The 27,463-nt window shown below is 42.0% G+C and overlaps 1 protein-coding gene across 1 annotated transcript; it reads left to right on the top strand.

Annotated features, from left to right (window-relative positions):
• Positions 1–1,334: 1,334 nt before the first annotated feature.
• On the top strand, positions 1,335–27,463 carry Rad21 (RAD21 cohesin complex component). Its single transcript, XM_059247197.1, has 14 exons — positions 1,335–1,481; positions 11,707–11,881; positions 13,738–13,867; positions 15,532–15,631; positions 16,627–16,733; positions 17,351–17,557; positions 18,155–18,280; positions 18,708–18,830; positions 21,121–21,344; positions 22,623–22,803; positions 23,155–23,303; positions 24,115–24,261; positions 24,997–25,080; positions 25,808–27,463. Exons 2-14 carry the CDS (start codon positions 11,738–11,740, stop codon positions 25,997–25,999), a joined length of 1,914 nt encoding a protein of 637 aa, XP_059103180.1. The 5' UTR covers positions 1,335–1,481; positions 11,707–11,737; the 3' UTR covers positions 26,000–27,463.

Below are 27,463 nucleotides of genomic sequence, written 5' to 3' on the forward strand. Positions count from 1 at the left end.
TTGTGGGACATGAAAGTAAGGAAAAGGTGAACTGAAACTAGACCATGAACAACTCTTTAAAATTTTAGTAGGGCTGGAGAGATGGCTCAGTGGTTAAGGGCACTGACTGCTCTTCCAGAGGACCCGGGTTCAATTCCCAGCAACCACATGACAGTTCTCAACCGTCTGAAACCTCAGTTCCAGGAGATCTAACACCTTCATACCAATGCACATAAAATAAAGTTAAATAAGTTAAAAAAAAATTTAGTGTTGCCCAGCAGTGGTGCGCACGCCTTTAATCCCAGCACTCAGGAGGCAGAGTCAGGTAGATCTCTGAGTTCGAGGCCAGCCTGGTCTACAGAGCGAGATCCAGGAAAGGTGCAAAGCTACAGAGAAACTCTTGTCTCGAAAAACCAAAAAAACCACCACCAACAACAAAAGACAGTTGCAGCATCCAGTTTCTCAGATAGTTATTATATCAAATCATACCAATCATTACTGAGTAGTCAGAAATGAAAAATAGATTATTTTCAAATGAAAGATGAAATCTGTCCTGCCAACGGTTTGTTAAACAAATTCCCTAAAGTTGACAGATGCGCCTTCATCAGGTAAGTGTTTCCAAATAGCAGTGATACTATCAGCAGCTAACTCAGGCAGTAAAAAATTAAATTGGCATTTGAGTACAAAGAAATGAATGCGTGTATCGGGCCAGAGCATCTGTTCAAAAGAATCGAATGTAGTTATAGGGAACATCCAAGAACATATATGAGAATCCATGAATGGGAAACCAGGGTTAGGTTGAGAACTGCGTGTAGAAGTAGTCTACTCTGAAAAAACTCTCCCAGAGCCTTGCTGGCACGTTTTGTTGCAAACCTAGGACTGCCTACAAACAGGCTGGCTGAACCAAGTAGTCCTTACTCTTCCGGCGACTAGCTTAAGATTTTTGGTTTCCTTCGTCCCTACAAAGTCATTAAAACAACTATTTTGCCGGGCCCACAGAAAACCGACCAACAGCGACGATACGCTTTAACTCAAGCCCACGTTAAAAAAAAAAAAATACTAAACCCAAATATTTACACCGCTGCCCACGGTTGCGCATGCGCGACCCGCGGGACTCGGCCGCTGAGCGAAGCCCCTGCTCGGAACCTCTGCGCCTGCTCCACGGCCGGTGTAGGCGGGTGGTCCAAAGACGAGGAAGTGGCCAGCGCGCCTGCGCCGCCCCTGCGGCGGCTCCGGCGGGCTGCGCAGGCGCAGGAGGACGTTTTTGACCGTAAACATCCTGCCGATTTGAACCAAGGGTTTGGGCGGCCGGAAGCGCCGCGCCGCGACGGCAGCCATCTTGTTTGTTTGAGTGAATCGGAAAGGAGGCGGCGGCCGTGGCGGTGGCGGGAGCGGCTCCGAGGCTACACCGCACAAGGGCTCCCCCTTTCCCCGCCCCCTCCCCCGACCCTTTTCCCCCTCCCCGGGCCACCCACCCCTCCCAGCTCCCCGCGGAGATACAGGTAAGCGGCCGGGCCGACCCCTTCCTTGGGCTCCGGCTCCCTCCCCCCTTGCTCTTCCCCGCCGTGCTGCTGCTGCTGCTGCTGCTGTTGTCGCTGTCGCTGCTGCTGTCGCCCGGGCGCGGGCCCCGCGGCCGGGAAGCGATCGGCACCGCGCTCCCTCCGCGTGCTGCCAGCCCCCGGTGCAGCGCCCAGCCGTCCCGGGGCCCGCCCTCGCCTGGGGTCCTCGCTGCCCGCGCCGTGCTCCCCCGCCTGCCGAGTTACTAATGGTTCCGCTCCCTTCCGCGGCCCACAAAAGCCCCTCCGCCGTGCAGAGGGGGGGGGGGGGGGGTCGGACCGCAGAAACCCGGGGCTGCTGCGGGGAGAGGAGGGAGGTTTGAACGAGCCCGCTCTCGGGATCCGGCCGCCCCCCTCGGGGGAAAAAAATGGCTGTCCGCAAAGACGCGGGACTCGGTCAGGGCGGGAGCCGGCAGGGAGGAGCCTGGGCGGTCGCGGTGCACCGGGTGTGGGGTCCGAGGTCCGGGTCGCGCCAGGCATTTGGTGGCCGCGGGGCCCAGCGGGGCTCGCCAGCCAGTGTGCTGTCTCCCCGACGCGATTTCTTTTGAATATTTGCTTTTTTTTTTTTTTTTTAATGTTCGGAAATCCCAAAAGTTGGACAGACTGTTTTAAAACACGAGTAACATTGCTTTCTGGGACATGAGTGTAACTGGTTTTCCCCTTAACTTTTCTAAACTCCTTTTTTTTTTTTTAATGATTAAGAATCGAGTGTTGTGGAGACGCTCTGATGCTGGATGCCTTTTTCGTGGCAGAGGAACGCTTTTGAGAATGCTCTGCCAGGGATAGTGTAAGGTGACACTATCGAGGTGATCAGCTAGACCAAGCTGCCTTCAAATTTAAGAGGGAAACGCTGTAGAAGATTTCTTCGGGCTCTCTGATTTGCTAGGCTGTGTTCAGCGTTCGAAGGGTTTATGGAAGTGGCTTCTGCATATCGGCTTCTCTTTACAAGAGAAAGTTTAATATTTACTCCCGTTAAACTATATGGGATAAGCGTTTTTGCCCCACCCCCACCCCCAGGGGTGCAAAATCCTATTAAAAATCAAATGCCAGCGGACTGAGAGGCGACAGAGTTTTGTAAACAGACCGAAGCCGCTTTTTTAAATTGTAAATACCTTTGATGTTGGAAGCCACCTTTTTTTGAGAAGGCATTGGAGAGGGCACGTGCCCTGTCCGGTGTTTGAATTACTTTGGGGTTTATACTTGCGAAGTTACAGGGGTGTTGAAGAAGTGGACTCGGTGCTTTCTGTATTACACACAAGTAAGTTGGGAATTTCTTTTCTGACTTAGCAAATCATGCAGAGTCTGAGAAATATTTTACACTCGAACAGTTGGAGAAACTTTAATTCTTGAGAAATACATTGTGTTTTTCGTTTTGTCTTATAGGTGCTAACAGGTCAAGTTGTTTTTTGAGACCACTGTTTGCGTCTGCTTGACACTACATGTGCTGTTCCATTTAATTTTCATTGTACCTGATGAGTATTATGTCCACTATGTAGTTGAAAAAGCTAAAAGTCGGGCATTTTGTTGTTGTTGCTGCTGCTGCTGCTGCTGCTATATTTTGTTAATTGTTGTTGAGAGAGCTGGGGGAATCTGAATATGTAGCCCAGGCTAGCCTTGAAGATCCTCCTGCCTCAGACTCAGGAGTCCACCAGGCCAAGGCTAAACTTTAGACATGAATGATTTCTTATCCATTACAAATAACTAACTAAGGAAGGAAGGAGTTAAATTTCAAGCTAGAACTGACTGACCAAAGGAGAATTGAATGGTAATGTGCAGATTAGACACATCTTTTTTTCCTTTAAAAACAAAAACAAGGGGTTGGAGATTTAGCTCTGGTAGAGCTCTTGGAGATTTATTTAGCTCAGAGGTAGAGTGCTTGCCTAGCAAGTGCAAGGCCCTGGGTTTGATCCTCAGCTCCAAAAAAAGCCAACAAAAACCTTCCATGCCACTAGCTGATGGCTCCATTTTTATTTAGGTATTCCATTTCGAGTTATGTTTTCCAGAGTTAGCAAAATACCCAACTATCATCTGTAAATGTTTTTATAATAGGAAAAGTGAACTACATAACAGTTAAAAAGTATAACTTGCGGGTTTGGGAATTTAGCTCAGTGGTAGAGCAAGGCCCTGGGTTTGGTCCTCAGCTGGGGCGGGGGCAGTATAACTTGCTAACTAATGCAAATCAGGATTATGTCTGACTCTTAGTGTGGTAGTTTCTATTCTGGAAAGGTAATACAGGTATGCTCAAGTTTTTAAAAAATCATATTCATTAGCCAGGCAGTGGTGGCACACGAATTTAATCCCAGCACTCGGGAGGCAGAGGCAGGCGGATCTCTGTGGGTTCCAGGCCAGGCAGGTCTCCAAAGTGAGTTCCAGGAAAGGCGCAAAGCTACACAGAGAAACACTGCCTCGAAAAAAAAACCACGCCGGGCGGTGGTGGCGCACGCCTTTAAACCCAGCACTCGGGAGGCAGAGCCAGGCGGATCTCTGTGAGTTCGAGGCCAGCCTGGACTACCAAGTGAGTCCCAGGAAAGGCACAAAGCTACACAGAGAAACCCTGTCTCAAAAAACCAAAAAAAAAAAAAAAAAAAACCACATTCATGAATACACGCAAAATAGTACAAAAGTGCAGCCCATTCTCCAGAGGTAACTTGTCACCAGTTTCATAGGTACGCCACAGATACGTTGTGCTTGTGTGAATGTTCCTAAGTATATACACTTGACCCTACATGTTCATCGGCTCCCTATAGGTGGATTTAACTAACCATGGATTAAAGTGGTGTACATCTTTTGTTGCCTTTCATATTTACTGTCGTGATTTTGTTTGTTTGTTAAACCAGTGGAAGGTCTGTGGAACCCTTTATCGAGTCAACCCGTAGATAGGTTTTTTTCAAACATTCGGATCATGATTAGATCATTTTTGATTAGTAAAATATTGCTTACTTAAGCTACACACCTTGTTTTCCTAGACATAAAGCTGTTGTCCAGTTAACATCCTAAAACAGTTAACTTTACACGTATCGACAAACCAAAGCCTCCTTTGACTCAGTGGAAATGGTCTGGAACCAAACGTGCAATAGCTCTGAGTTATGCAGGTGTTCATGTAAATTTGAGAGGGCCCTTAATATCTGTAGGAAGTTGGCTCCAGGACACACTGTGCCTCTGAGATTACAACTTTCTCCCGTACCAAGGGGGAGAAATTCTGGGGATGCTTAAGTTCTCTGATACACCATATTGTTTAGGGAATAATGAAAAGGATAAAAGGTGTACATGTTCAGTACAGGCAAACTTTTAAAAATGTTTTCATTGTAGTTGGCTGAATCTAAGAATATGGAACTTTTAGATGGGAAGGGGCAACTGAGGCAACTCTATGTACATAGACCACATCCATTAAGTCGCAGAGACCTCCTTCACCAATATTCTGAGTTTGTCCTGGACCTCTTCCTATTAGTACCACGCTGACATTGCGTAAGGCTGCTTTGCATTCTGTTGTATAGATGTGTTTGTTTTCAAGTCACTTATTAATGGTCAGGTTGATTTCTTTCTGGTGTTTTGATAAATTAGATAATAATGAGTAAGTTACGCTGACAAGACAACAAAAATTACACTTCCATCAAGCACTTAGAAGATATACTTACCCTGTGTACGCTATTCCTCTTTAAGATGGGCTGGTTTTGACAGTCATTAGGAAATTTGTCAAAACATTTGGTGCTTTGTAGTTCGTTCATGTTCTCTCTCTCTCTCTCTCTCTCTCTCTCTCTCTCTCTCTCTCTCAAACACACATACACACACACACACACACACACACACACACACACACACACACACACGTGTATGATACACAGATCCAAGTATATCTCTAATATTGATTATTGGCAATGTAGTTCTGTCCAGAAAGTATGAATGTGAAATTTCATAAGACCTTCCCAAATTGTTCTTCAAAGAGGTTGTATTAGTTTATTCATCACTTTCCTAATAGGTGAGTGAAATACTGTTGATGATGGACATGTAGCGGAAATGTGAGCTTCAATTTGACTTTTCTTTGGGATAAATAGAACTGCTTTATTTTTGCATTAGCGAGTATGTTCTAAATAAGTGTCATAAGTTGCTGCTTCAGAAAAAGTTGATTCAAGTCATTGCTTTGACAGGCTCTGCTCTGGCTTCAAGTGTAAGAGGCCTTTTATAAAGGATCAACACAACTTAGAATCTCCAAAATCTCTATAGGTTAAACAACCATTTTTTAAAGTTAAAAGGTTTGTGTTACTAAGGGTAAAGGGTAATGATCCTTTGGATTTTTCTTTATTTAGATAGTGGCCATCATGGAGTGACCAATGTCGTTCTGGCTTCCCTTTGTAGAATGCTCTCCTGTTACTAATTGTTTCCCAGATTAATTTTAGTACTCCTCTGCTTTACTTACCATCTCCCACCCATGCCAGAATCTATTTAGGAATCTGCCATTGCATAGCTGGAATGCTTTAGGCACAGCCCTGACAGCAGCTGAAGTGTTGCTGTAAACTCCTGACACCTGCTCAAACATGCTGGTAGTTTACTTCCTAGACTCTCAAGAGTTTTTTAGATTTCTTAATTAAGAGATCAGTTGGTATAGCCTATTTTCTTATTAAGCATTTATTTAGTAACTCATGTGGCCTACATTGTTGTAGCAAGTTTTTCTCTTATTTGGAACACAATGTTTTGGGGTTTTCATGTACTACATTTCTAAGAAACATGGCCATATTGAGTTTCTGTAAATTCTCTAGGGTTGGTTGGTTGGTTGGTTTTTCTTGGCAAGGTTTCTCTGTGTAACAGCCTTCGCTGTTTTGAAACTGATTCTGTAGACCAGGCTGGCCTCAAACTCACAGAGATCCTCCTGCCTCTACCTCCCAGGTGCTGGGATCAAAGGCATGCGCCACCTAGGGATAGTTAAGGTTTTGCTGTAACAAACTTTCTAAAGTTTGAAAAACTCAGATTTGCAAATGAAAGGCTCCCTGTAATTATGGTAAGCATACTGTTTACATAAAATACTAAGTGGCAAACATAACTCTTGAAGTATTATTTAATACAGCGCATAGCATTTGATCTGAATATTTTCTGTTATAGCATTCTGTAGTTCTCAACCTGGTGTTTGGTAGAAAGGTTACAGTATTAAGTGTTGAAAAGGGGAGCTGGGGCAAACCTGGCTGTTTCTGTCTTGCTGCCACACTGCCTTCCCACAAAGTAATACATAATTTTCCCTTTTCTCTTTCGCCCCTCCAAAGCCTCCCATGTGCCCCACCTTGTTCTCTTTTAAATTCACAGACTCTTTTTGTTTGTGGAGGTGTGTGCATGCATGCATGTGTATATGTGTGTGTGTGTGTGTGTGTGTGTGTGTGTGTGTGTGTGTGTGTTCGTGTTCCTAAATATAAAAATAAAACCTGCCCAGTCTGTATAATGTTACTTGTATGTGTGTGTTCAGGGCTGGCCATTTGCTGTACTCTTCCTTGGAGAAGACTTTCTCCTGATCTCAGCATTCCTTAGCTGCCTCTAGTTCTTTGTCTAGGACTCATAAGCTTTCCCCTTTCCATGTTAGCTTGTCTGTTGGTGTTGTCCTTATTCAGGTCATGTTTTGGCAGCCATCTTGGTGAGACTTCATGGGTATGGTTTCTGACATTTTCTAGTAAACACAGTTTCACAGCAAACTTCGATTCCTCCGGCTTTTAAAATCTGTCTCCTTTCGCCGGGCGGTGGTGGCGCACGCCTTTAATCCCAGCACTCAGGAGGCAGAGGCAGGCGGATCTCTGTGAGTTCGAGGCCAGCCTGGGCTACCAAGTGAGTTCCAGGAAAGGCGCAAAGCTACACAACAGAGAAACCTTGTCTCGAAAAACCAAAAAAAAAAAAAAAAAATCTGTCTCCTTTCCTCAATGATCTCTGAGCCTTAGGTGCAAGAGTTGTGTTGTAGATGTATCATTTGGGACTGGACTCCACTCTTCGGTATTTTGATGGGTTGTGGCTTTCTGTTCAAGGTTTTTGTTGCAAAGAGAAGTTTCCTTGATGAGGGGTGAGAACTGCATTTCTCTGTGGACCCAAGGGCAATTATTTAGACTGTGGTGGAATTGTGCTGGTTTAGTAAAATGATGGCTGCAGATTCTCCTCCAAGATCCATGATTTCACCAGCCCCTGGGACTGACTAGGTTTCCAGTACCAGGCATGATTCCCTCCCTCTTAAGTCCAAGCAGAGAGCTGTTGGTTACTGCCAAGATGTATGTGCCACTCCCGCGCCCTTGGAGTTAATGTGCCATGCCGGTCATCGTTGTGGATCATGGGTGTCATGGCTAGGGAGGACTGTTAGTTGCTCCCCTTTAGAGGCTTTCAGGTGAGGTCCAGCTCGGAGGCCTTGGCCCAGCCTTCAGAGTATATGGTGTCCTTAGCAATGAGGAATCAACTGGGGCAACCAAGGCCCGTAGCCATAATCTGTAATGTTTGAGGGGAGTCTCTTGGACAGCCCTGACCAACAGTTCAAAACAGGGGGGCTTCTCCTGCCTGTGGTGGAGTTTTGGTTAGGTGGTCTTTGGCTCTTGGAGAAAGCATTGTCAGCCCAAATGTGAAATTTTCATTTAAATTATATATGTATATTTTTATAACAACTTACGTATATAAGTACTTTTAGGTAGGTAATGCTATGATTCCTTATGACTTTCAGGCATCCTTGCTGTTATTTTACCCTCCTGTATTTATCTCCCTCCCTCCTCCCTAGTTAACCCCCCCCCATTTTTTCCATTTCCCCCTTTAGATCACTTACACTCCGCTATTCTCTGTCGCGCCCCCCACTTAACTTTCCTGGTTTCTGCAGTTACTCCAGGTTAATATCTGAAGATTTGGAGCTAGGAGCCTCATGAGAGAGAACAGTTGTCTTTCTGGTCTGGGTTACCTCACTCAATATGATCTTTGCTAGTTCTACCCATTTACCTTAAATTTTCATTTTTCTTTACCACAATATTTTTGGCATACATGGAAATCTAGCTATGATACCTTTAAAACAGTTTCTTTTCATCAGTAGAAAGAATGGGCATGTTGTCAATTAAAATGTAAGCAAATTTTTATTTTAAAATTTACCATTCCCTTTTATTTGGAAATTTGAAATTATAGTTACTCTTTTCTTGTTTTTTTTTTTTTTAAGCTACTATAAAATGTTTACATATTCTTCAGCGTTTGATGTTGCCCTTGTTTTTACTTAAACCCTTGTGGTAAGGGTACATTGGTTAACTCATGAGGCTTTAATTTGTATTTTCCTCGTGGCTTAGAGTTACTAAATATCTTCTTATGTTCCTGTTTCTAATTGGGATGTCTTTTGCTATGAGATTTCCTTTTTGTTCACTTTCTAATTGTATTTTCTTTTTTTACTTTTAGTCATGATGGTTCCTTACATGTTCTAGATTCAAGTTCTAGCCAGATAATGGGATTTATAACTTTTTCTCAGTTTGAGTTCCCAGCAGTCTTAAATTAAGAAAGATTTTAATTTAGTGAAGGCCAGTTTACAGTGTACATTATTGATAGTGTAGTGTTGCATCTAAAAATACTTGTCCCATACCATTGGTACCTTTTTCCAAAAGTACTCTAGTATACATTTAAGGCTGTGATCTAATTTTTAAGAGATTTTCATTTAGATTTATTTTGTTTCTTACACAGTAAATTGGGGTTAAGATGGCCAGATGGAATGATTTCAAACTAAACTCTCAGACTTCTGCTGTCTGTAGGTTTTGTTGAACGTGCTCCATAGTGTTCTTTGACTCTAGAGAGCAGGCAGCTTGGTGAATGCACAGTGGCTCTATCCCAGTGCTCAGGTGGATAGAATCTAATATTCTGAATGATTGTGTGTGGCTTGTGAGGTTCAGATTCAGCTCTGCTGGTTTTGCAGTTGGTTTCTGTTCTGTTTAGGTCTGTGGACTCAGTCACTCCAGCTCTGCTTGTTGCAGGATTTATCATTCCCTCGTTGACTTGCTTCTGCATCTTTGTGAAAAATCAGCTGAAGATCCATACATGTCTGTTTCTGAGTTCTCTGTCTGGTGTCTTTCTGCCAGTACCATGGTGTAGACTTACAGCTGTGGACTTACTCTTCCTGTTTTCCTGTCCAGTTTGGAAGTTGTGTTAGCGTTTCTAGCTGCTTTGCCGCTCTGTTTTAATTTTAAAATAATCTTGTCTATGGTTTTAAAACATGCATTGTTATGATCGTTGTATAAAACTATATGTACTCTCACTGTACTGCCTAGCAACTACACTTGAGAACGTTGGTTGTAGAGAAAAGTTTGGTTGACAGTAAGTGTGCATACACTATGTACATCAGCTTTATCAGCAGTAGCCCCAACATAATAAATAGCCCAATGTTCTTCAGTGGGTGAGTGGCTAAGTAGATGCTCCTCAACAATAAAGGAAAATACACTATTGATAAATGGTAAGGTGAATGGAGCTCAGCAACCTTGTACTAAATCTGAGAGAAAGCCCATTCTGTGTGAATTAAGTAATTGTGTTGTTTGTATAAAAATAACTCAAATGAGATATGTAGAGTGTTATTTGACAGGGCTTTTAGGAGGCAGGGTAGGCGGAATAGTTGTGTGTCCTGTTTGTAGTGAGGAGTACACAGACATCTGTGGGTGCAGCACGATGGTATACAGATACCTTAGGCCAGTGCAGCACGATGGCATGGAGACACCTTAGGCCAGTGCACGATGGCATAGAGATACCATAAGCCAGTGGAGCACGATGGCATAGAGATACCATAGGCCAGTGCACGATGGCATAGAGACACCTTAGGCCAGTGCACGATGGCATAGAGACACCTTAGGCCAGTGCACAATGGCATAGAGACACCTTAGGCCAGTGCATCATGATGGCATAGAGATACCTTAAGCCAGTGCATCACGATGGCATACAGATACCTTAGGCCAGTGTCACTGCCTGGGTTCGGAAGACACCACTATTAACAGCTATTTGTGAATCTGTAATCATTTTAAAAGAAGTCAAAACTAGGGACTAGGAATATGGCTTAGTAGCTAAGAGTGCTTGTTTCTCTTGGAGAGGACCCAAGTTCAATTCCTAGCACCCACATGGTAGTTCACATCCCTAACCCCAGTTCCAGGGAATCTGATACCATCTTCCACAGGCACCAGACATACGAATGTTGTAGATTCATTCAGGCAAAACACGCACGTACAACAAAATAAATTTAAAAAGAGTTGACCTTGAACAGAAGGTTTTTTTTTTTTAAGCCAAAATTAGTCATATTTTATTAAAGATACACTTTTATTTCTTAAAAGTAGGCCTCTGGTCAGGCAGTGGGGGCACACACCTTTAATCCTAGCACTCCAGAGGTACAGACAGGCAGATCTCTGAGTTCGAGGCCAGCCTGGTCTACAAAGTGAGTTCCAGAACAGACTCCAAAGCTACACAGAGAAAACACAGAGAATCTCAGTCTTGACACCTTCACACACACACACACACACACACACACACACACACACACACACACACCACTCCCCACCAAAAAACAGAAAGGCCTCTGGCATTGCAGAAATTCATTTGACCAAGGAGGGAGTTTAACATCTTCTGTGAAGGGGAAAGTAAATAACATAAAGTCAAAGTTTAGATAGTCAAACAAAAAATGTAAAAATTAAATATGATGGCTCCACCTCCTTGGTTTTGCTTAGAAGGACTGAAGGGCCCTGCTCAGCGGGTACTTGGGGCTGCCTGTGCAGGCGGCTTTCTTAGACTCAGTAGTTTGTGTTTGGCTGGTGGTTTTCCTTGCGATACTGGGGATTGAGCCCAAGGCCTCATATATGCTAGGCTTAGACATTTTTCTTTCTTTACATCTAGATACTAGCCAATAAGCAGAACTGTGTCTATTATCAGTAATTAGGTTAGAAGTAGGATTAATACTTGGTTGGATTTAGAATAAGATTTTTGATGACAGTCTTTCCAATAGCAAGTCATAAAAGCAATTTGACCCTTTCCCCTGTACATCTTCATACTTGGAGATGGGCCTTGCCCTCAAATTAAAATACAGGATTATTTTGTAAAATGTTTACTGTACTTTCAGGCTTTGTGTGCCCATACTCAATGTAGGAAACTAGAGTTTTCATTTCTTACATGTCTTAATAACTATTTCATCCTGACATGAATCTTAATAACTTTTTTCTCTCCTCAGGTTTCTTGCTGTTTGATAGCAAACAAGAAAAATGTTCTACGCACATTTTGTCCTCAGTAAAAGAGGGCCTCTGGCCAAAATTTGGCTGGCGGCCCATTGGGACAAGAAGCTAACCAAAGCCCATGTGTTTGAGTGTAACTTAGAGAGCAGTGTGGAAAGCATCATCTCGCCAAAGGTAGGTGTGATGCTAGTGATTTTTGTCTACTTCGTTTATTCATGTGTGAAATGGAACTTGTGGAACAACTGCTACACCTTATTGAGCATTTCGTGTGAGGAAATGGTTTACTTACTGAGATTGTGTCAGACTTGTGGCTCTGTCCGGAACTGCAGGCTTCCACGAATTCCTTACTCTCCTTTAAGAGAGCCAGACCAGGTGCCTTTGCGTGAACGTACAGTCTCTGCTCTTCATACTTATTTATTTTTATATCCTGTTGCTTGAAAGCATGTCTTGCTTCATTTTACCCACTCTAACCAAACTAGTTAAAAAAGAAAGCCCTTTGTCCAAGGAAGTTACACACTTTGGAAGTTGTTCATTCTAGACAAGGAAGAGATCATGTGATGTCTTTCTTAGGTAGCAGTACCATCTGTAATTGAAAATCCCTTAGACCACATACACGTAGATTTTTGTCTACTTCGTTTATTCATGTGTGAAGTTAGGAGTGGGATGGTAATTGGAAATTACTTTTTGTGTCCTAGATTTGGTGAGATTTGTTATAATTTGACATGTCTAAAAATTTACACTGGCAAATTTGTTGTTTTTGTTTTAAAACACATAAGATAACCATAAATACAGAGACTAGATTGCAAATAGAGTCCTAGAAAAATGCAGTGTACACACCTAACTTATATACTTTGAGTAACAATGCATATAATTTAATTTTAGGCATATGTTTTAACAACATTTTTTTAAGCCTGCTTTTGTTTTTATTGGAGGCTCAGGTGGCACATGACAGTTCATAAAATGGCTTCAGAGGTGTTGGGAGGAGGTAGAAGGGAAACAAAAAATAAATGGGTGGGGAAAACCAATCAGGAGGGGGTGAAGAGCGGACTGGTTCCTTCTCAGCCTGACTTAGGGGAGGGAATGGATGCCTCTGAACAGTGAGGATGGATCCCTTCCTTCATCCCTTGGGAGGGAGAGGGAAAAAAGAGAAAAAAGCCAAAGGCTGTTGCTTTGGCCCTCTTGAGTCTCAAGGGAAAAGCCGATGTTTTGATGTCATGAATTATGGGATTAACAACATATTTTTACCATAGAACTTGGGAAGCTTAAGTTTATGGTACGATTTGGAAAAACCATCTGGGAAACTCTGAGTTTATATTTATATTCTTTAAATTATTTTTTCTTATAGCCAGGAGAATTTTGAATACTTGTGTTTAGGTCATTAATAGTATGTCTATTTGGGTCATTATTGTGTCTTCTAATCTAGTAATAGAAAGTAATGAACTGTGCCTTAACAAAGGAAATATATTAAAGGGAGGTTCTAGGCAGATCTGATTGGCTCAGGAGCTCAGAGACATCCCAGAGCCTCAGTGCCCTGCTCATTGACTCCTGTCCGTGTCTCTCTCTCCACAGCAGGAAAGAGAGAAGGACAAAGACAGTCTGTTATTGTCAGTCTTTCTCAGAAATTCCCTGGCAGACTTCACCCTTACTTCTCAGTTGACTGGAGTGTGTAAGCATGCCTGGCCAATAACAAGTTGTAACAGACAGCAATGAAATAATCACTGTATGGCTGGGAATGTTTGCTTCTGTAACAGAATCACAGTTCACATTCTCCTGGGTAAAGTCCATGGGAAGATTTGCTTCCTGTTCATGGCTACCGTTATGTCTAAGTGAATTCACGAATTACTACTGTTTAGTCTTCGTTAAGGGAGCTGCTCAAAGAATTGATAGGTTAGGGCAGTAAATGGTAAGGTGCAAATGTTCATTAGCCAACTTTAAATCATACAGGATATAAGAAAAACGGAAAAGTCCCTATAAATAAAGTACACTTACCTCTAATGTTTAAGGAACGTTGAATTTCATATCTCACTCAGGTGAAGATGGCGCTACGGACATCAGGACACCTCCTCCTGGGAGTTGTCCGAATCTATCACAGGAAAGCCAAGTACCTCCTCGCGGACTGTAACGAAGCATTTATTAAGATAAAGATGGCTTTCCGGCCAGGTAGTGTGCCTTTCTTTAACCTGTGGCGTTTCCCAGACCTTGGATGGAGACTGCTAAACACGTGTTCTAGATAGGGGTCTTTTGTGTTCATAGCGACATAAGGAATCCTTCAAAGGGAAGCAAAAGCGACTGGAATACAACAGCAGAGTCATCAGAGCTGAGATGTTGAAAACTAGGAGACATGTGATGAATTTTAAAAGATGACTGAGAACGGGCAACTGTGGGCTTTGTTTTGGTTTTTTTCCTGAGAGTTTTGATGTACTTTTAAAATCGCACTTTTAATCCTGAGACATTTTATTTGTGGTGGTGGTGTTGCTGTTGTTTTGTTTGGGGTAGATTTGGTTCTAGAATTGGATTCTACCAACCAAAGTAAATAGTACCTGTGAAGAGTATTCTTCTGAATTCACAGTCTATCATTTTGACTGATGAGATGTTACTCTGTTTAAAAATGATCTGAGTATGGCTGAGGATAGCTGAGTTTGCCTGCAAGCAGAAGTGGAGGGCCTGAGATCACTCCCCAGTGCCCGTGGGAAAGCTGAGGATGGCGGCATCTGCCCCTAATCCTATACTGGGGAGTGGCATCCCTAGGGAATATCATCCCTGGGACTCTGACAACTTGCCTTGAGAACCTATGAGCTATGTGTGGAGGGAGAGATCCTGTCTCAATAGGAATAAGTAAGAAGTAAGAAGAATTTGAATGCGTGGGGGGGGGCTCTCTATATAACAGCTTGTATTAAGACTGTATTCTAATACATCTATTTTAACACATGACAGTAGACTACATAGTTTTTTTTTCTAATAAAATGTGCTTATTATAGATAGCATGCTAAATAGACAGTGTCATTTTTTTCCTTTGATATTTGTCACTTTATTTTATTTTTGGCTTTTCGAGACAGGGTTTCTCTGTGTAGCCATGGCTGGCCTAGAACTCACAGAGATCCACCTGCCTCTCCCTTCCAAATGATGGGATTAAAGGTGTGTGCCACCACCACCCAGCTTGTCATTTTATTTTTAAATATTTTTATCACGGAAACTTTTGAGCATGGCTAAAATTGTGTGTTACTTTTCCTAAAATACCAACTACTGAGCTAGGGAGATGACTTAGTTCTTAATTTTCTTGCCCTTTAAACATGAAGGGCATAAGTTTAGTACCCACATTATAAGAAAACAAAAAACAGGGTTCAGTGGCATCTGTAATTCCAGTTTTGGGGAAGAATGGGATCCCTGGGACTTCTTTACATCTGGTCCAGCATTAGGTTGAACTTCAAGATTAATGAGAGACCCTGCCTCAAGAAAGAAGTCCCCTAACCCCCCAGACCTCTGGCTTCCACACTGCACACAAGGAAAACATGATCACATTAAGATAACATATGTTTATTACACTCCTCTGCAACCATTCATATTGCCCCTCATAAATTTCATGATAAAAGTAGAAAACTGACAATGTTGCTTTGTTGACGTGCCCTTAGCTTAGTGTCAGTGCCTGGACTATTTTTGTAGGACAAGTGGTGTGGCTCGTGGAAATGAGACAGCAGAAAAGCAAGCGCTACTTTGCATGTCTACCAGCTTTCTTGACTATAACCTCAGGAACTTAATGTCCTGTTCCCTCTGACCCACATGTAATCTGTGCTCAGCGAGGCCTTCAAGCTTGATCTCTTTTCCAGGTGTTGTCGATCTACCTGAGGAAAATCGGGAAGCAGCTTACAATGCCATTACTCTACCTGAAGAATTTCATGATTTTGATCAGCCACTGCCAGACTTAGAGTATGTCTCTCTGTGTCTCCTCCTAAGTCCCCTCCTCTTCCTAAGTCCTCACCTTTTAAATTGTTAGTGGATTGCTGACTTCCACTTGTATTTGATGCTTTAGTGTTTGATACTGAGTTACGAGCCACTTAAAACAAATATACTTACTTAAGAGTGTGTTGTTCTTAATTATAAGATGTACAGTTTAGGAACAATTCTCTGGGAAAATTGTGTGTGTATCAACATCCAACATAGCTACAGTTTGAGAATCCTGATGGACTTAGGCAAAGCTTATATGTTTTTGGTTTGGTTTGGTTTTTCGAGACAGAGTTTCTCTGTAGCTTTGCGCCTTACCTGCAACTTGCTCTGTAGTCTAGGTTGGCCTCGAACTCACAGAGATCCACCTGCCTCTGCTTCCCAGTCTTGAGTGCTGGGGTTAAAGGTGTGTGTCACCATGCCCAGTACAAGAAATACTAGTGATTCTTAATCTATCCAATCAGCATTGAAATGTCCCCATTGTCTCAGCACCTTCCCTCTAGGTTTTAGATGTAGATGTTTTTCTTTTTGGTTTGAGGCTACATGAAGTCTGCAGACTGCATTTGGTAGATATATCGAATAAGCATCGGTCCTTTAGGGTTCCAGCTTCATATCTTTTATTGTTTTTTCTTTGTCATTTATTCATCATTTATTTTCTGAATTTGCCGTAGTGTTCTCATCAATGATTAACACGTACTTTTAAATTATACAAGAGATGGTTATTTGTTAGTAGATAAACACGTTTCAGAAACACAAGGAAGTTTAGAGTTCATACAGTTCCCCTAAGGTTCAGAACTGATTTTGCTAACCTATCATTAATGACTATAAAATTTTAAATACAAATTAACATTCAGATCATATTTGGATTATATTGAGATTTGTTGACTAAAGCATTAGACTTCTCAAAGTTTATAGGGTATATAGAGAAAATTGGGATACTTTGTGAAACTTGATAATGTGTATTTGAACTTTTTTTAAAGTGACATCGATGTCGCCCAGCAGTTCAGCCTGAACCAGAGCAGAGTGGAAGAGATAACCATGAGAGAAGAAGTTGGGAACATCAGTATCCTACAGGAAAATGATTTTGGTAAAGGCAATTGCTAATCGTTCGATTTTAATTATATTGTTACATTGCCAGGAGTTACAAAGGATAGTAGGCTTACACTTACTTCCCTGTGGACAGAAAACCTTAATGTATCTGACTCGTGTCCATCAACAACTTGCCTTCCTACTGCGTGTGAGGCACCATGTCCATCGATGTAGCGGAGTTGGGGTTGGCTGCTCTTGCTCCCCATGCAGTGAGAGGACCTGTACTCCAAGTGTGGAAAGTCCAAGTGCTATAGTGATGGTCACTTTGGAACAGTTAATTCATTACTGTGTACATTATTCAAAGACTTAGGTGGTCAGATTGGCAGGAAGTCACATTCTTTGCTGGATGGCAGCACTTCACATCAAAGGTGAAGTCGGTGTTAATTGTGCGTGTTCAGTTTACCTTCTACAAGTCCTGATAACCTAAGTTTAGATGCAAGTCTGAGTTTTGTTAGACATTCCCCAGGGGTACAGCATTTACACCAGATATTTTAATATTTGCCACTAAATAAGACTTCAGTAAGCGATGTAACACCACAACTGTAATATACCATCGGCTTTTTTAACAGCAGCATTTCTGGCTTTTACAACTAATGACGTATTTGGTGTGTGTAGGTGACTTTGGGATGGATGACCGTGAAATAATGAGAGAAGGCAGTGCTTTTGAGGATGACGACATGTTAGTCAGCACCAGTGCCTCTAACCTCCTCTTGGAGCCTGAGCAGAGTACCAGCAATCTGAATGAGAAAATCAACCATTTAGAATATGAAGACCAGTACAAAGATGATAATTTTGGAGAAGGAAATGATGGTGGTATATTAGGTGGGTTGCGATTTCTTTCTTTGGTTCTGTTTCAGAATAATCAACTCTGAGTCCTAAGCAGCTATCTAGAGACAAATGGGTGAATTGGGATCAGTTGTCTCATAAAGCTTTCTAGAAAACTAGCCAAAAAAGTATTTAGCTTTGTATATATGCTTTTGTCAGAGTTCTGAAGTCCACTGGTTGTTCAAGCTATTGTGGTGTTTGATATCTAATAAGTAGATAGTTGATGGATATATGAACTAGAAATAAAGGTGGTGGACAAGCTGGGTGGTGGCAGTGCACACCTTTAATCCCAGCACTCGGGAGGCAGAGCCAGGCAGATCTCTGTGAGTTCGAGGCCAGCCTGGTCTACAAAGCGAGATCCAGGACAGCCACCAAAACTACACAGAGAAACCCTGTCTCAAAAAAAAGTGGTAGACAGAAATTTTTTCAAATACTAAGTGTTTTGTGCCTTTACAAACTAAGTTGAGAGAAACAGATACAAATTGAATACAGTTTAAATTTAATCCCCTTAAGCCTAGTAGTTTTTTCCTGGATTAGTTATTGTGGTTTTAGCATTTCTTTCTCAGATTTTAACTGTTTTCTATTCTATTTCAGATGACAAACTTATAAGTAATAATGATGGTGGCATCTTTGACGATCCCCCTGCCTTGTCTGAGGCAGGGGTCATGTTGCCAGAGCAGCCCGCTCACGATGACATGGATGAAGATGACAACGTGTCCAGTGAGCATTTTATGTGTCAGGATTCTTGGGGTGGTGGCGAAGCAGAAGACATGTCCCAGAGCAGATGCTCGCACACACCTTCCTCTTAGTAGATTGTGACTGCCCCTGACTGGCTTGGTTAGCGTTGGTGGCTAGTTCTTGGGTTTTCACTGCCCTTGACTGGCTTGGTTAGGGTTGGTGGCTAGTTCTTGGGTTTTCAGTTCTTGGTTAGGGTTGGTGCCTAGTTCTTGGGTTTTCAGTGTGGGCAACTGTTCTAGTCCCCTCTTTGTACATGGAGCTGAACTCTGCAAGGGCTGCCTGGAAAATATTCAAGTCGTTTTCGTAAAACCCGTGGGGTTTTGTTACACTTCCTAAACAGGATTCCCTTTTCCATTTGTAGGGTGTACATGTTAAACCTAAGTCTTTCGTGACCATGTTGCTTTTACAGTGGGCGGGCCTGATAGCCCTGATTCCGTGGATCCTGTTGAACCGATGCCAACCATGACTGACCAGACAACACTTGTCCCAAATGAGGAAGAGGCTTTTGCATTGGAGCCCATTGATATAACTGGTGAGTCAGTCTCAATTCCACAGCGTGTCGAACGGAAGGTCCTAGGTGCTGTCTTCCTCTGCTGCATCTTGCACATTGGTCTATCTCAGGCTTCACTCTGTCCAGTATATTTGGTGTCTTGTGGAAGACCTGTACAGTGAGCTGCAAGGTGTAAGATTACAGAGCAGGTTTTTGTTACTGTATTTTAGTCCTTGGGGGTTCTCACATACTAACATCAGTAATTTTGGGTCACCGAGATGGCTCAGTGGGTAAAGAGGCTTGCCACCAGGCCTGAGGACCTGAGTTCATTGAATCCCCGTGACCTACATGGTCAGTAGAGAACCAGCACCCCCAAATTGTCCTCTGACCTGCACGTATCTTAAGCTCCTGCACACAAACACACACCAAGCAAAGACCAAATACCTTTATTAAAAAGTGTGTTTCTAGTGAGAATGTGATGACTGGGTTTTCTGTGGAGAGTAATCTAGGAATTGAGAATGATATTTCACTTTGGGGGAAGAGGCAACTCTGGGTGGAGGACAGGTGTGGAGAGAGGCCCACAATATAGCATCTTTTTATGTTTTTTTTAAACTTGAGTGCTTTGTTATAAAACATGGGCGATAAAGTGTGACTGAGATCAAATTTTATCCCAGAAGTTTCTGTGAAGAGGCAGGTAATGCACTGCCTTCTTTCCAAAGTGGTATGGACTGACACCAATAGGTGAGGGGGTCACGATGGTGTTTCCAGGCCCTCTGCCTGGCCCTGGGCTTCTTCTCCTTTGTCGGTCAGCTCTACATTGCTGCAGTTCATGAATCATAACTTATACAATAAAAGCCAAATACATACAGCCAAAGGAGGTACTAAACCATTTCTCGGCACCTCTGACTACTCTGCAGACACTGAGCATTTTACAGCTCCTATAAGTAATTGGCCTGTTTTAAACAAAAATGAAACACCGTGAAGTTAATTTCTTCTCATAGTCACATTTTAAAAATGTTAGACCTAGCAGTGGGCGATGGTGGCACACGCCTTTAATCTTAGCACTTGGGAGACAGAGGCAGGCGGATCTCTGAGTTCAAGGCCAGCCTGGTCTACAGAGTGATCCCAGGACAGCCAGAATTACACAGAAACCCATTCTGGAGTGTAGCTTGAGTTTTCCTGCCTGGCCCACAGTCAGGACAAATCTCTATCACCTGCCAGTCCCACAGCCTCAGACCCGACCAAGTAAACACAGAGACTTATATTGGTTACAAACTGTATGGCCATGGCAGGCTTCTTACTAACTGTTCTTACAGCTTAAATTAATCTATTTCCATTAATCTATACCTTGCCATGTAGCTCGTGGTTTACCAGCATCTTCACATGCTGCTTGTCCTGGTGGCGGCGGCTGGCAGTGTCTCTCTGACTCAGCCTTCCACTTCCCAGCTTTATTCTCCTTCTTGTCCCGCCTGTACTTCCTGCCTAGCCAATGGCCAATCAGTGATTTATTTACTGACCAATCAGCAACACACTTGACATACAGACCATCCCACAGCACTGGAGGGGGAAAAAAAGGACTAGACAGGCATGCTGACGACACATGCCTTTAATCCCAGCACCAGGGAGGCAAAGGCAGGTAGGTGGATCTCTGAATTGAGACTAGACTGGTCTACATATCGCTTCCCTGCCAGTCAAGGCTATATAGTGAGACCTGGTCTCCAAAACAAAAAAAGAAAAGAATGTCAGAAGTTGACCAGTATCTACCAAATGGTCAACCCTGAAAACATGCGTACATACAAGTAGCATTATATGGACTGAGCAGGCTGTATTTATGTGTACATGTACACATATGTTCAGTAACAATTAAAAAGGGGTCGTGAATTTAAAAGAAAGGGGGGAACACATGGGGAGGGTGGAGAGGGAAATAGTATAATTATATTCTCAGAAAGCAAAGACTGTTTAAAAAATAAGCATGATTTCAAAAGAAAAGAATGTTAGAACTTAGGACTTCAGTTCACGTTAGACAGGTGTAGTGTGTGGACTGTTCAGAAAAAGCTATGTGGCCTTCAAGGTTTTGACTCTTTGATTATTTTACCCGTTTTTATGGTAAAAATCTAGGAACTTAATTATGCATTCAGCAAATTTCTAGTGAACATCTCTTGTAAAGTAAATAATGCTTAAAAATGTATCAGTTAAAACATACTGTCTTCGTGAAGACATGCTCCTAGGATCTGTGTCTAGAAAGGCAGAAGATAATGACCAGGGCAGGATGAGGGGGAGAATGGGCCAGGCTGGCCTCTTGGGAAAATGACCTTACATTCTTTTGTTCTAGTCAAAGAAACGAAAGCCAAGAGGAAGAGGAAACTGATTGTTGACAGTGTCAAAGAATTGGATAGTAAGACAATTAGAGCCCAACTTAGTGATTATTCGGATATTGTTACAACATTGGACCTGGCCCCGCCCACCAAGAAGCTGATGATGTGGAAAGAGACCGGAGGAGTGGAAAAGCTTTTCTCCTTGCCAGCACAGCCTTTGTGGAATAACAGACTACTGAAGGTAGTGCCTCTGGCGAGGTTTCTCTTGTGTGCAGTTGACTTCTGGGAACATTGACTTCTAAACCTTTACTTTACATTCTGACCAGATACTTCTCTTTCCTCCCTTACATCACAGTGTGCTGAGTTCGGCCCTGCCCAAGTGTTTCTGGGAAGGGTTCTTCCAGGTGCAGAATGCCATTATTAATAACAGTGCATTCTCCTCAGCTCCCTGTACTAAGTTGTGCTTAGTATACACTGTGTTTCAGATTGGCATGCTTTATTTTTATGGAAACTATGCCCCTCCCCCCAAAAAAATACCCAAACACATACTAATTAGAAGTTTTTAGTTCATTAACCCAAACTACTGCAGAATAAGTTTTTGTGGTGTCTGTTGCTGGAAATGGTGCTGCTAGGCTATGACTCTTATAAGCTGAAATGTAGAGAAACAATTGATTTTTCTCCGCAGTACTCCAAAGCAGCAAGGGTGTGATGGGCTGCTCTTTATTACACAGTTTTCAAGAAGGCCTGTAAAAACGTTTACTCTCTGGAGGGAGATATTTCTTCAGCGGCACAGCCACTAGTAATACACCTATGTTTGGATAACTAGCTCCACACCCATGCTCACATGTGCATCCCTGATTAAACTCACTATACTTGGCTCACTTTCAAAGAGACTTGGAGTAGAGGGACTAGATCATGTACATGTGTTAAAATACCATAGTAAACCCATTTTTCTTATAATGAATGTAGGCTACTAAAAATCTCAAAAAAATTAGTCTGTGATTCAGTAGATTTGAAGAGGAAAAACTTCTGCTAATACGCTTATTACATTGCTGTTTGTAGTTTAAACTGTGAGGTGCTCTTCATTCATGAAATAGTTGCATATTTTACGTGCTTGTAATAAGTAAGACTATATTGTGTGGTAATTTGTAAAATTTCCCATAGTAGTTAAGCTATGTGAAGACAAGCACAATATAAAACTGCAGTTGTGTGACAGAGTGTTCAATTTATCAATGAAAGTAACTGCAGGTAAATAAATTTAAAACCTTGAAGCTTAATAATAGACAGTTATTTTCAACTTTCTGAAATGACTGCAATTATAATTTGAACACTTGTATTTCAAATAATTTTAAGGTGGAATGAAGTGTGAGAATGGTAAGTAAAAATACTAAAATGTGCATATATTGATTACTGGTTATAAAATGTTAAAACATTCCTTAATGAAAATAGAAAATACAAAAGTTAGTCAGTGTTTAATTAGTGTGATTTTATAGTTGATAATGTTGCTTATTTTTGATAGCTCTTCACACGCTGTCTTACACCACTTGTACCAGAAGACCTTAGGAAAAGGAGGAAAGGAGGAGAGGCAGATAATTTGGATGAGTTCCTCAAGGAGTTTGAGAATCCAGAGGTTCCTAGAGAGGAGCAGCAGCAGCAGCAGCAGCAACAGCAGCAGCAGCAACAGCAACGTGATGTCATCGGTCAGTTCTGCTGAGAGGCTTCCCAGATGAAGCGTGAAATGCCCTCAAGTTCACCTCTGTGCTGTCAAAGCAACCGTGATGTAGAATGAAGGGGTGTACTCGTTTGGGGTTGTGGAGATGCGTGTATCTCCTCACCTTCCCGAAACTCGGCTTCGGGAAGCTGTAGGGCTTTGATAATTAAAGGGGTTGTCTGCACAGGACTGGGAAGTGAACCACATTTAAGACTTCTTCCCAGCCATTAGATTTGCATTGTTATAGACTGAGTAATCCTGGTACAGTGCTCACTGAATTTTAAAAGCACGTTGTTTGAATACTGTTGAAAGCCAAATTCTTTTCTTATGATAATTGCAGATGAGCCCATTTTGGAGGAGCCAAGCCGCCTCCAGGAGTCAGTGATGGAGGCCAGCAGAACAAACCTAGATGAATCCACCATGCCCCCACCGCCCACTCAGGGAGTTAAGCGAAAAGCTGAACAGATTGACCCAGAGCCCGTGATACCTGTAAGTAAAGGAAACATTGGGAGATGATCGTGCAGTTAGTTCCAAGTGGCGTTTTAGGAGTCTTTGATTTAGGAGTATCTTGGTTTGGGCAAAGAATGGCAAGGAATGGATCCAGAAGACTAGCAATGGAATTTAGGAGCACAATCTTTTTATCGTATGTGGGAAAGGATGTTAATGAACTTAGCAGAGACGTCTTGATTCTTTGTGAGTAGTCTTGCTTCATAATGGTTCAAAATAAGTAACCTTAGTCACTGTAAGGTCAGTGGGCTCTAAACCTGTACTGGTTTATTTGAAAATTCTACATCTCTCCGATACTGGGCAAGTTTTAAAATAATTGGTATATTCTTAGATGAAAAACGGTGGATAAGTGACTGCTTCATTTAGCACTTCCCAGTTTGAAGTCTGTGGGATAAATTGGGAAAGCAGGCCTTTAGTAACATTGGGCTATTCCGGCCTTCATCATCCACTGCTGACAGGACAGCTTGTTGCTCAAGCCTTGAGAACTTCCTCTGTGCCCTGTGGTGGAAAGGACTTGTCGGTAACAGCCCCTTTCTCCTTGAGCACAGAAACCCGAACAGGTCACTGATGAGTGACTTCTGTTTCTTAAAGACTTTTTTGAATGTTCTCAGATATTTATATTAATCTGAGAGCACAGGGGCCCTTTTCCATGTTACCTGCTGCTGAGTCCAGAGCTCTTTCTGAAAGCATAGGAGGGATAGTAAGTTACTGTAAAGTAGTTGACCTGGTCCTACATTTTAAAGACGCTACCATTAAAACCTGGATCTTGAATCACCTTCTTTTATTGTTTAAGCCTCAGCAGGTAGAGCAAATGGTACCACCAGTAGAACTCCCCCCAGAAGAGCCTCCAAATATCTGTCAGCTGATACCAGAGTTAGAGCTTCTGCCAGAGAAGGAGAAGGAGAAAGAGAAAGAAAAGGAAGAGGAAGAAGAGGAGGAGGTAAGAAAACTAAAGAGCTACAATGAGGAAATTCCATTCCCAGTTTAGAAAAGCTCCCTGACTTTACATGTTTAAGCCAATTCATGTTGGGCATCAGAGCGATGAAAACTGTTCAGCTAGAATCAAAATTGAACTGAATTCTTAGGGCCGTAAATCACTGAGTACATCACATTTTATGCTGTGCTGCTGTGATTCCCGTTTCCCTCAGAGGAAAAATAATGCTGCCCTTGCAGATTGTTTGTTGTTAGACTTCTGAATTGCTTCTGGTTGCTTTTTATTATCTTATGGTCAATATTTAATTCTTACTGCTATTAAAGCCAGCCTCTGGTCTAACCTTCCACCTGTGGCCCAGAAATCAAATAGCCAGACATACTTCATTTGCCTGAGCTATGTGTAATTGAAAGAAGCATTTTACTTAATGTGGTTTGAGTCCTGGCACAAGGTTCTTAACCATGGCCTGTACTAGGTAGACCACATCCATGTAGACCAATACAAAGACATTAAATTCAAATATTTGCTTGCAAGTACTTTTCTTTGTGATCAGGAAGATAAATTTCAAAGTTCGTAGTAGATGACAAATGATTTTGAAGCAGCAGGATTACAGTTTTCTGTAGATGAGTCAGACTATGTTAATCAAAAGCTTTTCAGGTACAGAGAAATGCTGCTCTCATTTGAGCAGAGCTGGGTTTTTTTTTTTTTTTTTTTTTTTTTTTCAACTTGTGTTCATTTATTCAGGATGAAGATGCGTCAGGGGGTGACCAGGATCAAGAAGAAAGGAGGTGGAACAAAAGGACTCAGCAGATGCTTCATGGCCTTCAGGTATGCCAGCACGGTCTACAGGGATTCCTTTCCTAGCCGGCAGCCCTACTAGCTAGAGCCTTGAGGCACACCTTTGCAAGTGTTGCCAGGGCTGCACTGTTTTGAAGTATTCGGATTTCATGCATGAATTGTAGAGCCGGGAGTAAACCTAGGAAGCATCTAGGGTACGTAGCCATGGTTATCCTGAAAAGCAGATCTGTGATGCTGTGATAGAGAGAACTCCTGTGGCGTTTGTGTTTTCTCATTTCCATTGAGCACGTTAGTGTGCAAAGTCACAGAGTGTCAGTTAGCAGGCCAGACACAGATGAGGCTTGAGCAAAAGGAAATTCCCAGCAAGTCTTTGCAGGTTTCCTATCCTACAGTGGATTTGAAGGACTGGGGACTTAGTGTTTGGTGGGTTGAAGTGGGACTGGTTTGATTCTGTTTCTCTTTTCACTGTAAATTCACTAAGTGCTTATTTATTTTTGCTGTCTCACGTCTATATTGAAGCAACTTTGCTTACTTCTTGAACTTTTTTTTTTTTTTTGCCTTTAGATATGTTGTAATATGTTATGGCCCTTTACCGTATTGAATAACATGAGAATCACACATGTGTAACTCAGTATGAATGTCCAGTTCCAGGCCCAACCAGATGTAGTTTATTTTTACCAAAACAAAAATTGTGTCATCCAATTGCTACTTTGTGTGAGTTCCTTGAATTCATCTGTTTTGCTTTGTTTTATTTCAGCGAGCTCTTGCTAAAACTGGGGCTGAGTCTATCAGTTTGCTTGAGCTGTGTCGAAACACAAACAGAAAGCAGGCTGCAGCGAAGTTCTACAGCTTTTTGGTTCTTAAAAAGCAGCAAGCCATCGAGCTCACACAGGAAGAGCCATACAGTGACATCATTGCAACCCCAGGACCAAGATTCCATATTATCTGAGGAGCTAGACGCTTAGAGCTAGTGTTTACTCACTAGTACATACAAATTGCCCCCGTGTGTAGGGCACCAAAACCCTTTAAGAAAGTTTTTAGATTTCTGTTTGTACAAAATCTTTGCCTTTTCTTTCTTCATTTTTCCCCCCAGTGTTTGTAATTTGTCCACCATCTTTTAAGGGAAACTGCTTATTTGGGTTGGGTTTGTATTCCTGGAGAAAACAACATTACCCCAAGAACCCGAAGATTCATAACAGTTCAGAGAACAGATGTGTGCAATATTGGTGCATGTAATAATATGGAGTAACAGTCAAAAGTCCCCATTTTTATGTTAGGTTTCCATTACTGTGTTGGAAGGAAAACCTGCCTAGGAAAATGCCTGACACTTTAAGAGCTATGGTTTGAGTCCCTTGACAGGAAGAGAAAATGTCTTCCCATCAGTGACACCAGCAGTCTGGTTAACCACTGTACCTAGGGATAGCACATGAAGCATCGCAATTGTCTTCTTGATCATGTTTTAAAGTAATTCCATAATGAGCAAGAATTTGTGAATTGTGTTGTGACTGATCCTCTTGGACTGTTCTGAAATCATTCCGTGTGAGTCTTAGGAACTCTGACATTAGTGCAGCTCAGAAGGATGAGATGAGAATGAGAGACTTCTACAGTGGCGTGACTCCAGAGCTGCTGATCACTCTTTCAAAGATGCTTGAGTATGTTTGCTTGAGTAATGAGATCATGAAAATAGAAACTCCCCCTGCCTGCTGAAGGGCAGACTCTTGAGAAACTACACCAGATTGACTTTGCTCTAAGCGAACAGTGCTGTAAAAACTAATGGCTTCTCTGATATTTATTATAAATGTTAGTACTGATCTCTTTCCAATGCTGCACACTCCTGTATTTGAAACTTATTTTAATAGCTTTGCAACTGTAATCCTGTATCAGTTTCCTATAATTTAAATGGAGAAAAACATCCAGATAAAGGCTATATTATTAACAGATCCAGATAGCACCAGAAATTATGTGACTATATGAATATCAGAATATGTCTTCACTTTGTAGGGCAAATTATGTTGAAAGTTCTAGCTTAAGTGTTGGCACTTTTATGGGGGGGAAATCAATTTTAAAACTAAGACTTCCGTGTATACCCAGTAATTTAAAATTATGTGAAATATTTTAAATTTGTGAACTCGTAATCACTATTTTAATGATTCAGTTTCTTGAGAATGGTAATTGTATAAAATTGCTCTTGCAGTTTTATTTTCAATACAACGTGCCTGTAAACCATGGATATCCCCTTTGTAAAAAGACATTGTAGATAATCGAATGCTTGATTATAGAAAGGTCATTAGTTTCTTGTTACACATTTTGTTAGTCTGGTTTTTGTCGCTTATTGGGTTTAATATTGTTCTTGAAAATAGTTGATGCTACGTTATGTATAACTTTTCTAATAAAAATTGTGTTTCAAGCTGTA

Source organism: Peromyscus eremicus, chromosome 20 (assembly GCF_949786415.1).
Source record: "Peromyscus eremicus chromosome 20, PerEre_H2_v1, whole genome shotgun sequence".
Lineage (NCBI taxonomy): Eukaryota > Metazoa > Chordata > Mammalia > Rodentia > Cricetidae > Peromyscus > Peromyscus eremicus.

What these genes read in the sequence shown, in the direction of transcription:
- Rad21 (XM_059247197.1), top strand. Translation starts at nt 11,738, where the DNA reads ATGTTCTACGCACATTTTGTCCTCAGTAAAAGAGGGCCTCTGGCCAAA. An exon ending in GGAGCCCATTGATATAACTG is followed by an intron (nt 18,831 to 21,120) that starts GTGAGTCAGTCT and finishes CTTTTGTTCTAG; the next exon opens with TCAAAGAAACGAAAGCCAAG. An exon ending in AGATGCTTCATGGCCTTCAG is followed by an intron (nt 25,081 to 25,807) that starts GTATGCCAGCAC and finishes GTTTTATTTCAG; the next exon opens with CGAGCTCTTGCTAAAACTGG.